At 43.6% G+C, this 14,712-nt stretch overlaps 1 protein-coding gene across 3 annotated transcripts in view; it reads left to right on the plus strand.

Annotated features, from left to right (window-relative positions):
- PROM2 (prominin 2) overlaps window positions 1-14,712 on the plus strand; it is a 187,496-nt gene that overhangs the window by 6,313 nt on the left and 166,471 nt on the right. For all 3 annotated transcript variants that reach the window (XM_030201635.1, XM_030201636.1, XM_030201634.1), the window contains exon 2: window positions 7,640-7,689. In XM_030201635.1, the coding sequence (XP_030057495.1) occupies window positions 7,640-7,689 (50 nt within the window). The remainder of the gene's footprint in view (window positions 1-7,639; window positions 7,690-14,712) is intronic.

A 14,712-nucleotide genomic window follows, 5' to 3' on the forward strand; every position in this document is an offset into this window, starting at 1 on the left:
CCATTCTAAATATATTGGATGAAGTTTTATTTGGAATTTCTGTGTTTGGATCTATTGTGTGGTGGGTGATATGTTTTGCTTTTCTATTTTTAATGGCTTTCAGTTCAGTCTTTATTATTTCATATAAACCACTCTGACTTGTCTGACAAATAGAATGGTATATCAAATATTTTAAACTATTAAAACATACTGGCAGACAATGCAGATCTTTCAAATGGGTGTTCCATAACCCCAAGGCCTTTTTCCTGCAATCATCTTTCTGCAGTATGTTATACTAATTGCAATTTTCCTATTAGCTGACAGAGTAATCCCCGCATACGTGAATAAAAATAGTCATACAAGAGGTCACCAGTATTTCTAGTAATGAAACCAGATCAGCAGTTTCCAAATAAGGTTCAAATACTTAAATTTACCATAAAGCAAAAGAACACGCTTTAGCCATCAGTGACACATGGGGCTGAAAAGATAGAGAAGAATCAAACAAAACAACTGGATGTGTTGTCACATTCTGCGCCTGTTAATGTTCAGCTTCCACCACCGAGTTATATTTCATCAGCTCCACAATAAAAATTCATATTTAGCAAGATTCAATTTTAAACAATGGACACACATTATTTAGCACTGCCACGCATCAAATATAAACAATGTGAAAGTATATTTTTAAAGTATGAAGTATATTAAGGGGTATTCAAAGAGGCGTGTTCCTTTGAAGAGCTCTTTTGTTGCACCCCTTCAGCAGCATATCTTCAGCAGCATCCTATCATATATATTTGTGTATAAGTCATCCTCACATATATGTTGTATCCCTACTTTCCCCTTTAATTAATTTGTCCATGAGATGACTCACTCATAGGTCGCACCATCTATCCATGGGTTCAGCATTTTCCTTCCCTCCTATACCTGTTCCAGCATCTCCCTATTCTCCCTGGAGTCTTCCCCAACCCCAAGGGCAACAACCACCAACATACTCTCCCACCTCCCTTCCCAATGCTGCTGCTTTCCTTCATACTCCTTCCTGGAACTCCAATGCTCTTTCTGCACAGGCATGGGGCCTACTGATACAGGTCTGTGCTCAAGCATGCTGCTGCATTGTGCTCTCTGCCCAACAGGAAGTTCTTCACTGAAGCTCATGTGGTGCCTTTCTTGTCTGGCAGAGGACAAGTCACAGCAGCATGCCTGAGCATGGGCCTGCACAAGAAGGCCTCACACCAATGCAGAAATAGCAGGAAAAATTATGAAGAAAAGCGGCTGTACAGGGAATAGAGGGGAGAATATGCTAGTGGCTGGGGAAAACCCTGTGGGGGGGGGGGGGGGGGGGAATAGGTAGGAGAAGGAATAACATGTATAGAATGTTTGTACGTTTGGGAAGCTTGCCAGGTGCCCTTGGCCTGGATTGGCCGCTGTCGTGGACAGGATGCTGGGCTTGATGGACCCTTGGTCTTTTCCCAGTATGGCATTACTTATGTACTTATGTAGATGCTAGAACTGGCATGGATGAGTACAAAATGGAACGGAGTGGCTGGTAGACTCACATATAGGTTGCCCCACCATCACCACCCTAACTTGTAGTGATCTACAATGAAGAGCTGGAAAAACTGAGAAGAATCATAAAAGATCTAAAGACACTACTCCAGGAGGATTAATTACTGAAAGAGATATTCCCAGCTGTACCAGTGCTGGCCTTCAGACAACCACCTAATCTGAAGCAAAAATTAGTGAAAACCAAACTTCCAATAGAAGCTCAAAAGAAAAGAATGGCATCTGTCCCTACAATATACCAAACTGTAAACTGTGCCAACACATATCATAGGACTCCACAGTCACCCGCACAGGAAAAGCATTCAGCATAAGGGGATCCTATACATTCTGTTCTTTGAAGGATGCTATATTGGGTAGACGGGTCAGATGCTTAAGACAAGAATCACCTTACTTAGGCACCACATCAAACACACAAAGCTGATCAGGGTGACACCTCCATAGGAGAGTACATTTCAAGACCAGAGCACTGTATCAATATGTCTTTATGGTCAGAATGCTAAAATGAAATTTTAAAACAAGGGTGTCCAATTTCAGCACTCATCAGTTCAGGTTTTCAGAATTTCCACAATGAATATTCATGAGATCTATTTGCATACAATGGGGGCAGTGCATGCAAATATATCTCATGCTTATTCATTGGGGATATCCTGAAAACCTGACTGGACTGTGGCCCTTGAGGACTGAGGTGAACATCCCTGTTTTAAAACATACCAGGAACGTAAGACCATTGAAAATAAAATGATGAAATATTTTGACACCTACCAGATAGGACTTAACAAAAATCCAGATTTCCTATCACATTATAAACCATAAAATTAAAGGCCCCAATATTCAGAACGCGGGAGATAGCCAGGCTGTCTCCCATGGTCCATGCTGAATCTGGGTGTTTTGCGGGTGGTTTGAAGATAACCGTCTATGTCGATATTCAGACTTAGCCAGTTATCCTTCAACCGGCCAACGATATACACAGCCAAATATGACCGCCAAACACAGTTTAAAAATCAGCGAATAGCCGATTGTATCGCGTGATATAACCAGTTATCCGCCAGCCACTAACTGTGGATATTCAGTGGAGGATAGCTGGTTATCCTTCTCTGAATATCGGCGGATAGCTGGTTACGTGCTATTTAACCGGTCAGCATCTATTCTGATGGATACTGCTTTGTCACCCTCTGATCGCCCATCCATCTTTCCCTGTTTCTTCCCCCCTCCCCCATCCCTACCTTTCCCTGTGAGACTGTCATTGGAATGCTTTTATGTTTTACTTATATATTCTGATATTTGTCATTTTTTGCTCATTTCTGACCCAAAGAAGAAGGTTATGCCTTTGAAAGGTAGCCAAAAATGTACTAAGTTAGCCCATTAAAAAAGGCATCATCTTATCTTCCATTTTTATTTTGTTTTTGTTTTATTTCTATTTACAAGCCGTTAAGCCCATTAAAACGGGCAAGATTTTTTATTTCTGCAATGTAATTTAAAAGCAACCTTAAGGAGAAATGTGAAACATGTAATGAGAAGAGTGGATGTGTACAGTACACTTTTATATGCTACATTCTTTCTGTAAACAGAATTTGAACCTTGTTATTGTCTGACTTATTTGATTTCCCATGTCCCTTATTGTTCTAATATTTTGTGTGTGTGTGTGTGTGTGTGTGTGAGTGTGTGTGTGTGTGTGTGTGAGAGAGAGAGAGAGAGCGACAGAGAGAAAGAGAGAGAGAGAGAAAGTGTGTGTGTGTGTGTGTGTGTGCGTCTGTCTGAAAGAGAGAGAGTGAGAGTGAGTTCAGAGAGAGTGAGAGTGTGTATATGGGTGGTTTAAGTTTAAAAAGTCCGCCTCCTGCTTTTCTCTGCCAGTTTGTGCTGTGTGATCCTTCACTGCGTTTTTTTTCCCTCTGGGGCTGCTGTTAGTGCTATAGAAAGGATTAGTAGTATTAGTTTCTCTAGCGCTCCTCAAAGTTTTACAGCAGCTGACGTGAGCTCCCAGCACTTGAAGCTCTGCGCAACCTGTCAGCGTCGGGCCGTTGATTCCATGGGTCAGTCTGGGCGGGGAGACAGTGGCAGCAGTTCTGCAGGCACCAGAGTTGGAGGTACGGGCAAGGCCCTCGCGTGTGGCTGCAACGACAGCCGCTTCAGTATCAGTGGGGGAGTGCTCGATGACAACGGTTCCGATTTCAGTGGGAACCACCGCCATTTTAAGAACCACACCAGCTTCAGATCATCCGTCAGCCGAAGGGGCTGGACAGCTACGGTGGCAATGTGCGAGAGACCTGTGAAGTGACGCATGCGCAGAACAGCTGCGCTGTTCTGCACATGTGTGGCACGTTGGCCACAGCTTATTTATATGGTAGGATTACCTTTGACAATTGAATCAGACAAAGTATGTGCACAGATTTGCACCTGCTATTTGTGCAGGTACTTTTTTCATGGAAACTTACCCACATACTTTTGGAAATCTAATAATATATGTGTACTAAAGTATAATTTTATTTTATTTGTTACATTTGTACCCTGTGCTTTCCCGCTCATGGCAGGCTCAATGCAGCTTACATGGGGCAATGGAGGGTTAAGTGACTTGCCCAGAATCACAAGGAGCTGCCTGTGCCTGAAGTGGGAATCAAACTCAGTTCCTCAGGACCAAAGTCCACCACTCTAACCACTAGGCCACTCCACCCCATGTCTTCCCCATGTCCTAAGTAACACCTTCCCATACACATATACACTTATTTACATAAGGAACAATTGTACAACAGGGGGTCAACATTTAGGCACCCTATTGCGTGGGCTGTGAGCCAATTCTATAAAAAACTTAAAGTACTTTATAATCAATACCCACTTGTGGAGTACAATGCATTTGAAAGGGAAAATGCCTCAGAACCCCCACCTCCACCCCTCAAAGCTTACAAGGAGGAAGGACTTAACAAGGGTCAATTTTTGTCACAGGCATAAAAAACCCTTTCAAGAAAACAATCGTTAAAACTCTATTCATGATCAATTGCACTATTTAAAGTGGAAGAGCACTTGTTTTTTGAAAGCTGGGTTTTTGTCTTTCTCTCCTACTGAGTCACGTATGAGTTTTTGGATCCAGCGCAATTGAACATGAGTGGAGTCTTAACAATTGTTTTATGAAAGTGTTTTTTATGCCTGTGACAAAAATTGACCCTTGTTAAGTCCTTCCTCCTTGTAAGCTTTGAGAGGTGGAGGTGAAGGCACTGAGGCTTTTTCCCTTTCAAGTTTATTGTACTCCACAAGTGTTATATTGATTATAAAGTACTTTAAGCTTGTTTTTTGAGAAAGTATTTTGAATGAATATTTATACAGATTCTGTCATCCTGGTATCCTCTTTTGGAATACTAGTGCAAGCTGGAATTGTTGTGTCTCAATGTAGATGTGCACACCTACACAAGGTCTATGGCTGGGGTAAATGCACATGCCTAAGGGGTCCTTTTACTGAGGCACACCCAAAAGTGGCCTGTGCTGATATAGACGCGTGTTTTGGATGCGCACTGGTCCATTTCCTCAGCGCGCCTGGAAAAAGGGCATTTTTTTAATGTGCCGGAAAATGGACGTGCGACAAAATGAAAACCAGCGTGCATCCATTTTTGGCCTGAGACATTACCATCACCCATTGATTTAGCGGCATCACTCTAACCACTAGGCCACTCCTCCACATCCTATGAATGTTCTGGGTGCAAGCCAAAAATGGAATTATCACCCAGGGCACGCGATAGCTGGATAGTAGTGCCAATTTGATGCACTTTGGATATGTGTAGATGCCTATGTGCCTATGTAAAAGTGCCCCTAAATTAGGCATTTATGGTGTAGCATACAGTATTCTATAAGCAGCCTATATAAATGCTGGCCCAACCTATGACAAGCCCATGCCTCTCCCCTGTGAACGTCTTCCTTGCCTTTACACACTAAGGAGGGAATTCAATATATAGTACTGAAAGTTAGACACCAAAAGGATCTGCACTGAGCCCCTATTTCAAAGAGGGCACTCGAGCTTTAGAGAATAGGGGCTCAGTGCGTAAGAGGGCGTGGGACTTACGTCTCATAGAAGCTGGTGTAATTCCCACGCCCAAAGTTAGGCACAGATAACCATTATTTTCTAACACTGTGTCTAACTTCTTGGACTGCCCCTGACCCGCCGATGCCCCTCCCTTTAGAATGTACCCTTTTTAGATGTGCATGAGAATAATTGGGCACAGTTATTAGAGGAGTGCGCAAAGCCAAGACCCACATGTAACCCCCTGTTAATGATAGTAATTGTTAGCACCAATTAAAACAATGTATTTACAGGCAGATCTGAGATATGCGCAAGTTTCAGCACCCAACTCTGGGCAACCTATAGAGAATCTGGGGGTAAGCCAGTGGTTAGCGTATTTGGGTTTAAAAAAGGTTTGAACTAGTTCCTGGAGGAAAAGTCCATATTCTGTTATTTAGATAGACATGGACAAAGCCAATGCTTGCCCCAGGTTTGGTAGCATGGAATGTTGCTACTATTTGGGTTTCTTCCAGGTTCTTGTGACCTGGATTGGCCACTGTTGGAAACAGGATACCCTTCGGGCCTCCTTCCCTCTCTGTGTCCCGCCCTTGTCTGACATAACTTCTGGGAGGGCGGGACACAGGGAAGGAAGGAGGCCCAAAGGGAGGCAATCTGCTGCTGCCTGCAGCGCTTTCACACGGAGGTGAGAGGCACTGTGATTTCAATGCAGGGAGCCCGGCCCGGTGGTGGATGGAGGGGGGCGGGTGGAGGGGAGGAGTGGCAACCTCGGGAGGGTGGAGGGAGGAGGGAGCGGCCGCAGCGACCTCGGGAGGAGCGGCGGCGGCCTTGCCCCAGGCCTGGCCCAGTCTCTCGGCGGCCCTGGGCACAAGCGGGGGGGGGGGGGGGGGGGCCCACTGAACTGGTCTGCACAGGGCCCTGCAATTGCTTAGACTGGTCCTGTAAGTGGGTTCCTGTATGATAATGGAACATAGAGGGATACTTATCCCCTAAGATGGGGCAGATACATGAAAAGGACTCAGAAATAGAGAAGGAATTAAGTCCAGATATTCAAATACAGGACATGTCTAAATACCAGCATTAAATATCCGGGTATGTGTGGTCGGCCAGCACTTAACTAGATAAGTGCCAATATTCAGCCCTTAACTGGATAAGTTAAACCAGGCAAAGATAGGGCTGCTATTCATGTGGTCCTATTTGCCCAGTTAACTTATCTGGTTCAGGGCTGAATCTCAGCATTTAGCTGGTTAAGTGCCAAATCTGCCTTGACCCTGCCCCCGAACCATTCACTCAATTGCTGGATAAGTGCCGCTAAATATTCCCTCAGGGTCCAGTCATCGTGAGTTAACCAGATAAAAGCCACTCAAATGAAATAATTCCTCTCGGTAGAGGGCATAGCTAAAATTAGAGGTGTGGATATTCAAAGTGGGCCTTTTACAAAGGTGTGTTTGCATTTTTAGCACATGCTAAATGATAGAGGCACCCATAGGAATATATGGGCATCTCTACCATTTAGCGCACACTTATTTTTAGCTAATGATTTTTATTGAATGCAATTAATATAAAGAAACCTAAATATCTACTTAATTAAATGTGTATATAAACTAAGTTTTTATGTGTAGTTCTCAGACCAAGTGCATTATCCAGTGTAGGATCCATCTCCTTTATAATACACTCCTCCAACCATCATCACACTGAGTCCACCTTGACCTACAGATGTGAAGGATTTGTATGTTATGTTTGATAGGTCTCTGGGCAAGTTTGGATTAGTACATTGAACAATGACAACAGTAATTTGGCAGGCTGGGTTGGACTCAAAGTTGGAGGAGTGCAGATACCTTGAAACCAGATATAATTTGTTACCCCAGAGATAAAGTTGTAATGATTTTTATTGCCATAATTAAGGGGAGGTTGCATGAGTTCCATAACAGGACATTTGTGAGGGTGTGTGCCTTGGCCTATTGCTCCAACAATGTATTACTCACTTAATGTGTCATTGTGTCTGACTCTGTTAGTCTCATTTTAGGCTTTTACTCGGTCACTGGGAATGTTGTCATATTACCTTGTACTGCTGAAAGAGATGATATGTTTCTCTTGCAGATTTGTTGCGTAAAGCACTGAACAATACTTCTTCAGTCAGTTCCGCTGAGGTAAGCTGAATTTTGAGAGCGAAAGAAACACATTTCAGGGGTTAGGAAGCTGTGATAGTGGATGCAGTGGAAAGAAAGCAAGGAAGTTGTGCAATATGACAAGAAAGGAGGGAATGAGGATTAAAGGAAAATGGGGATAGAGGGAAAAAAGGGGTCATAAGTGATACTACAAAGAGACTGGGGCAGGGTTTTTTTTAAAAGCTGACATTAAGGTGCCTATTTAACAGGGGTGAACTGAGAGTACTCTGGGCTCATGGGCACTGAGACTACTCTGCCCCCCCACCACCACCATGCTGCTGCCACATCCCCCCTCGCCATGCTGCTGCCGCCTTCCCCTTGCCATGCTACTGCTGCCCCCTGCCATGCTGCTGCCACTGCCACCAATGCCCCCACTCCCGCGGTGCTGCCTCCCTCCCACCCACCATGTGTTAGGTGTTAAATGCTTAGGGGGTTATTCTATAAGAAGCAGCCTAGATTTAGGTGGCAAGTACGTGTGTAAATGCCAGTACACATATGAACATGTACACGTCATGTACACATGTAATGTTGACACCTATGTCTGTAAATCACCGTTTTCAATCTACATTCAGTAAGTATGCACCAATATTCGATGGTGCATAGTTTACAGGTGGGCATTCACATGGGTGGACTTTGGGTGGTGTATAAATGGGGAGCACAATTCACACACAAAGGACTAGATTCTATATACGGCGCCTGCAAAATTGTCACCGAAAATAGTTCCATCTAGGTGTTTTCTATGAACCAGGCCTAGATTTAAGTGCAGTTTATAGAATACACCTAGCCAGTTTATAGAATATGCCTAGTGGCCATGTCTGCAATTAAGTCTAGGCGCATCCATTTATGCCAAGTAAAACTTGGTGCCTAAGTTAGGCGCAGATCAGGTGTATTCTATAATTGTATACGTGGATTTTTGAAATACCTACGGTCCACCCATTCCACACCCATCACCATGTCCCCTTTTTTGGCAGCACGCATTAGAATTTCCATGCACCAATTTACAGAATATGCATAGCAACTTGTATGTGTAAATTCTAGTTACTGGCAATTAGTACCAATAATTGCTTGTTAAGTGGCAATTATCAGTGCTGATTGGCTTGCTATGTAATTAAATCGAATGCGCAAATCCGAAATGCAACTAGATTTGCGCGTGCAAATTTGGTCACACTATATAGTCTATATCCGGCACTGAATTTCCATGTTTTCTGGCTGCTACGAACATAGCCGGTTAAACCAATATTTATTGGTTGACCGGCTAAGTTATAGCAACCTAAGACAGACCTGCTATTTATGCAGATCTATCTGGCAGCTAAACTTAGCCAGTCAGTTAATGAATATTGGTACTAACCAGCTATGTCACGCAACATAGCCTGTGACCAGGCTAGCTACTAAGCACTAATATTCAAGCCGGCTATCTTGTGCTGAATATTTACACTTAGCCAGTTTAAGACTATTTAACCGTCCAGAAGTGGGCAACCTGCGGCCCCTGAGACCATGTGAAGTATACAAAGAAAATGTCATTAGCCAGAGTTTTGGTGATTATAAATAGTATATTTTATAAATATTTTCAGAATAGCCAATCTAGCAGTTTCTTTTTATCATTTTTAGTTAAATTTTTCCTTATTTATTTATTTTCACAGGAGGCAGAGATAGGGTTAATGCAATAGATGTTAATGGCAAGGCAGACAAATACTGCAGAACTTTCAAAGTACTGTATAGTTAACCTGTTTCTACATTATATTCCACTGCATTGAAGTATGTTCATGACAGGGCAGTTTCTTCCCACATGCTGGGCACTCTCTTTCTTCTAGAGATTTTGCTGCAGAAATTTTGCTGGTAATGTTTATATAAATGCCTGTTAACTGCAAAACCTCACCACAGGTATGTGTATGAGCTGACTTCTGCATTAAGGAAGCAGCATGAGCAGGAGGGGAGCAGCTGCACTGTATTTATTTGGCTGGCGGGGCTTCAGCATCCCCCCAGCAGAGGTAAAGAGGTGCTGCAGTTCTAGAGGAGGTCCGAGCCCAAAGTGGGGGGCTCAGGCCCCCAAGCCCCACCCCACCCCCATGGCTATACCACAGATGACAGCTTCAGATATTATGACTGTTCCTAAGAAAGCAGCAATCAAGTGGATCAAATAGCCTAGTAGTCAGTGCAGTGGATACTGAACAACTGGACCCAGGTTCAATTCTCAATTTAACTCTTTAATTTCAGCACAAATATGTGAGCCCTCCTGGAACATAGAAATATTTCCTATACCTAAATATACGTGGCCAGCAAGCCTGAGGTCTATTGTAGTGGGGGACCTTTAGGTACAGTAGGTTTGCTCTGTCCTGGAAAGCTCATAATACAATATGAAGGGGTTTAGGTGGGATTTGTAGCTGGGTCCCTTTATGTGAAGTCCACTGCACCAGTGGCATTCCTAGCCTGAATGGCACCCGGAGCGGATCGCTGATGCGCCCCCCCCCCCCTGCGAAATGACACCTCCCCCCCCCCCCTGGTGAAATGACACCACCCCTGGGTACACGCTGCTGGGGGGGGGGGGTACCGCGGCGCGCGCCTGTGGGCTCCGACTTCGCTAACTTCGCTCGTTCGCTGCAGCTCCCTCTGCCCTGGAACAGGAACTAACCTGTTCCGGGGCAGAGGGAGCTGCAGCGAACGAGCGAAGTTAGCGAAGTCGAAGCCCACAGGCACGCGCCGCAGCACCCCCCAGCGGCGTGCACCCGGGGCGGACCACCCCCACTGCCCCCCCTTGGTACACCACTGCACTGACCACTAGGCTGCCCCGCTGCACTGTTGGAATGTCTATATGGTCAATTTACTAGGAATGGTGCCAGACCGATGTCCTTATGGCTTGTTTTTCTTTATTTTGCCTTGGGACTTTTTTTTCTGAAAATGATACTTACAGATGGACGTATTGAGCATAAAAACGTCTAGCTCAAAGCCATAATCCAATCAGAAATTTTGGCATTTTTCTGGTTCGATTATGGCTGTGAGCTAGATGGGGGGGGGGGGGGGTTTGATGTTTTCAGTAAAACGGCTCAATCCGGACTTAGACGTATCGAAAATGCCCTGCCACAAATACTATAGGGTCAATAGAATGAACTATGCAATTTTTTGTCACAACTTTAGGAGTCTTTTTACAAAGGCATACTAGCATTGTTAATGCACGCTAGTGATTACCACGTGCTAAATGCTAGAGATGCCTATAAAAATATATTGGCGTCTCTAACGTTTAGTGTGTGCTTATTTTTAGCGCACAACAAAAATGCTAATGCACCTTTGTAAAGCACCCCTTAATATTTTTCTACACCCTAAAAGCTGTAGGCACCTAAAATGAGTGAAGGAGTGGCCTAGTGGTTAGTGGTGGTGAACTTTGGTCCTGAAGAACTGAGTTCAATTCCCACTTCAGGCACAGGCAGCTCCTTGTGACTCTGGGCAAGTCACTTAACCCTCCATTGCCCCATGTAAGCTGCATTGAGCCTGCCATGAGTGGGAAAGCACAGGGTACAAATGTAACAAAAAAAAATGAGGTATGTGATTTCTGGGTTATTATTGATAACTGTTTCTTATTTTTTTAAGACATAATTAGTCCATACCTCAGGCTGAAATTTTCCAGGATTATGCAATTGATATCCCTCTATCTTCTGGTATAAATAAGTCACATACCTGTTTTTTTAGTAACTTTTTGCTCGGTGGGTCACACATAGTTTGGGGTAAAGGAGAGCCAGTTTATGTAGTATATTTGGATTTTCAGAAAGCTGTTGACAAAGTTCCCACATAAAAAGGAAATTAATAAGCCATGGGATAGGAAGCAATGTCTTTTGTGGACTGGGACCTGGTTAAAAGAAAACAGAGTACAGGGGTTACATTTCCAGCTATCTCAATGGGGATGGGTCATATTTGCAGATGACACAAAATTATTTAAAGTTGTTAAACTGATTGCGGATTGTTGGAAATTGCAGGAGGACCTTGGGAGACTGAAGACTGAGCATCCGAATGGCAAATGAAATTTAATGTGGACAAGTCCAAAGTGATGCAAATAAGAGTGAATAATCCTAATTATAGAACAGAGAATAAAACAAAGGATATTGTAATTAGAGAGTGATACGGGAACGGTGACCCATGCTAACCGTGGGGATGGGGACAGAACCCACGGGACAGGACAGGATGGGGACAGAGCCCGTGAGGATGTGTCATTTTCTACTTTGACGCCTGTTAACGAACTGGACTGTTAATTATGTTTGAGTGATGCAGACGATAATATTTTGATGTTTTGAAAAAACAAGCAAACATGCTAGCTACAACTAACAAAATTTGCAGGGGGGGATCCTGTACATTCCTGCTACCAGCACATCTTCTAAGAAGACAAGTTGCTCGTTTTTATTATTGTTTTCTATTTGCGATTTATAAACAACAATTGCACAGCATATTGTTCCTTTTTATACTTTAATAAAAAGATTTAAATATAAAATCATAAGCGTTCGAGGCTTCTGCAAATGAGGACAGAACCTGTGGGGACGGGGCGGGATCGGAGACAGGGCCCATGGGGACGGGACAGGGATGGAGACAGAACCTGCAGGGATGGAGTGGGGATGGAGACAGAACCCAGGGGACGGAGACAAACTTTGTCCCTGTGTCAACTGTAATGCCTCCGTTTCGCTCTAAATATAGGGGCTCTTTTACTAAAATGAATTAAGAAATGGGCTTAACGCATTTTAATGAGGGACTTTCCCGTGTGTTAAGCCCATTTTTAAGCAGCAGGTCCCATGCTAATTTTTCCATTTGCGTGCCAGACCTGCAAAAATATTTAGAAGACACAACATGCTCCTGTGTTAACAAAAAAAAAAAGTACACATGATTAGTGCATGCTGACAGGCAAATTAGCACAAAATGCGTTAATGTGTTTTGAGGTAAGCCTTTTTTCCCATGTTAAGTTCATGTTAGTACTTAACACATTTTAGTAAAAGTGCCCCATAGTTAAGCTCTGGAACTCATTGCCAGAAGGTGTGGGAAAAGCCATGGGATATGGAGAGTCAAGGGATAGGAAACACTCCAGAGGAAATTGGAGAATCATGGGATAGGAGGTAGTGTCCTACTGTGGATTAAAAATTGATTAAAGGATAGAAAACAGAGAGTAGGGTTAAATGGTCAGTATTCTCAATAGAGAAGGGTAGATAGTGGGGTTCCTCAGGGGTCTGTGCTGGGACCGCTGAATTTTAACATATTTATAAATGATTTAGAGATGGGAGTAACTAGCGAGGTAATTTAATTTTCTGACGAAACAAAGTTATTCAAAGTTGTTAAATCACAAGAGAATTGTGAAAAATTACAAGAGGACCTTACGAGACTGGGAGACTGCGCGTCTAAATGGCAGATGGCGTTTAATGTGAGCAAGTGCTAAGTGATGCATGTGGGAAAGAGGAACCCGAACTATAGCTACGTAATGCAAGGTTCCATGTTAGGAGTCACCGACCAAGAAAGGGATCTCAGCGTCATTGTTGATGATACGTTGAAATGCTCTGTTCAGTGTGCTGCGGCGGCTAAGAGAGCAAATAGAATGTAAGGTATTATTAGGAAAGGAATGGAAAACAAAAGTGAGGACGTTATAATGCCTTTGTATTGGTCCATGGTGCGACCGCACCTCGAATACTGTGTTCAATTCTGGTTGCCGCATCTCAAAGAAGATATAGTGGAATTAGAAAAGGTAAAGAGAAGGGCAACGAAAATGAAAAAGGGGATGGGAAGACTTCCCTATGAGGAAAGGCTGAAGCATCTAGGGCTCTTCAGCTTGGAGAAAAGACGGCTGAGAGGAGATATGATAGAGGTCTATAAAATAATCAGTGGAGTGGAACGGGTAGATGTGAATCATTTGTTTACTCTTTCCAAAAATACTAGGACTAGGAGGCATGTGATGAAACTACAAAGTAGTAAATTTAATACGAATAAGGTGTAAGAAGTTTGGTAGTATATCTCAAGGCTAGAGGTAGGTGACCTTTAAAGACAAGAGTAAAGAATTTTAAATTTTACCCAGACATACACAGTGTTCTGCCTTGAGGAGTGGTGTGACATGATCCACGTGATGAGCACTGTGAAATAATTTACGATAGTAATGATAGTAACATAGTAGGTAACAGCAGAAAAAGACCTGTACGGTCCATCCAGTCTGCCCAACAAGATAAACTCATATGTGCTACTTTATATGTATACCTGACCTTGATTTGTATCTACCATTTTCAGGGCACAGACCGTAGAAGTCTGCCCAGTACTAGCAGTGGCATAGCTAGGTGGGGCGCCAGGGGAGCGGCCACTCTCCCAAATGGAGTTCTGCTGGCGCCTATTTTTTTTCATCCTGTTACAGTGAAAATGTGCACCGGCAGAAGTCCGCTCTCGCTCCCCTGCGCCGTCAACTTGCCTCATCATGGCTCCGCTTCTGAGTACTAGCCCCGCCTCCCAACCACTAGCCCCGCCTCCCAACCACCAGTGCTGCCACCCAATCTCCGCTAAGCTTCTGAGGATCCATTCCTTCTGAACAAGATTCCATTATGTTTATCCCACACATTTTTGAATTCCGTTACCGTTTTAATCTCCACCACCTCCCGCGGGAGGGCATTCCAAGTATCCACCACTCTCTCCATGAAAAAATACTTCCTGACATTTTTCTTGAGTCTGCCACCCTTCAACCTCATTTCATGTCCTCTAGTTCTACCACCTTCCCGTCTCTGGAACAGGTTCGTTTGCGGATTAATACCTTTCAAACATTTGAACGTCTGTATAATATCACCCCTGTTTCTCCTTTCCTCCAGGGTATACATGTTCAGGTCAGCAACTGTCTCCTCATACGTTTTGTAACGCAAATCCCATACCATTTTTATAGCTTTTCTTTGCACCGCTTCAATTTTTTTTACATCCTTATAAAGATACGGCCTCCAAAACTGAACACAATACTCTAGGTGGGGCCTCATCAATGACTTGTACAGGGGCATCAACACCTCCTTTCTTCTG

The sequence above is a fragment of the Microcaecilia unicolor genome, chromosome 4, assembly GCF_901765095.1.
Source record: "Microcaecilia unicolor chromosome 4, aMicUni1.1, whole genome shotgun sequence".
Lineage (NCBI taxonomy): Eukaryota > Metazoa > Chordata > Amphibia > Gymnophiona > Siphonopidae > Microcaecilia > Microcaecilia unicolor.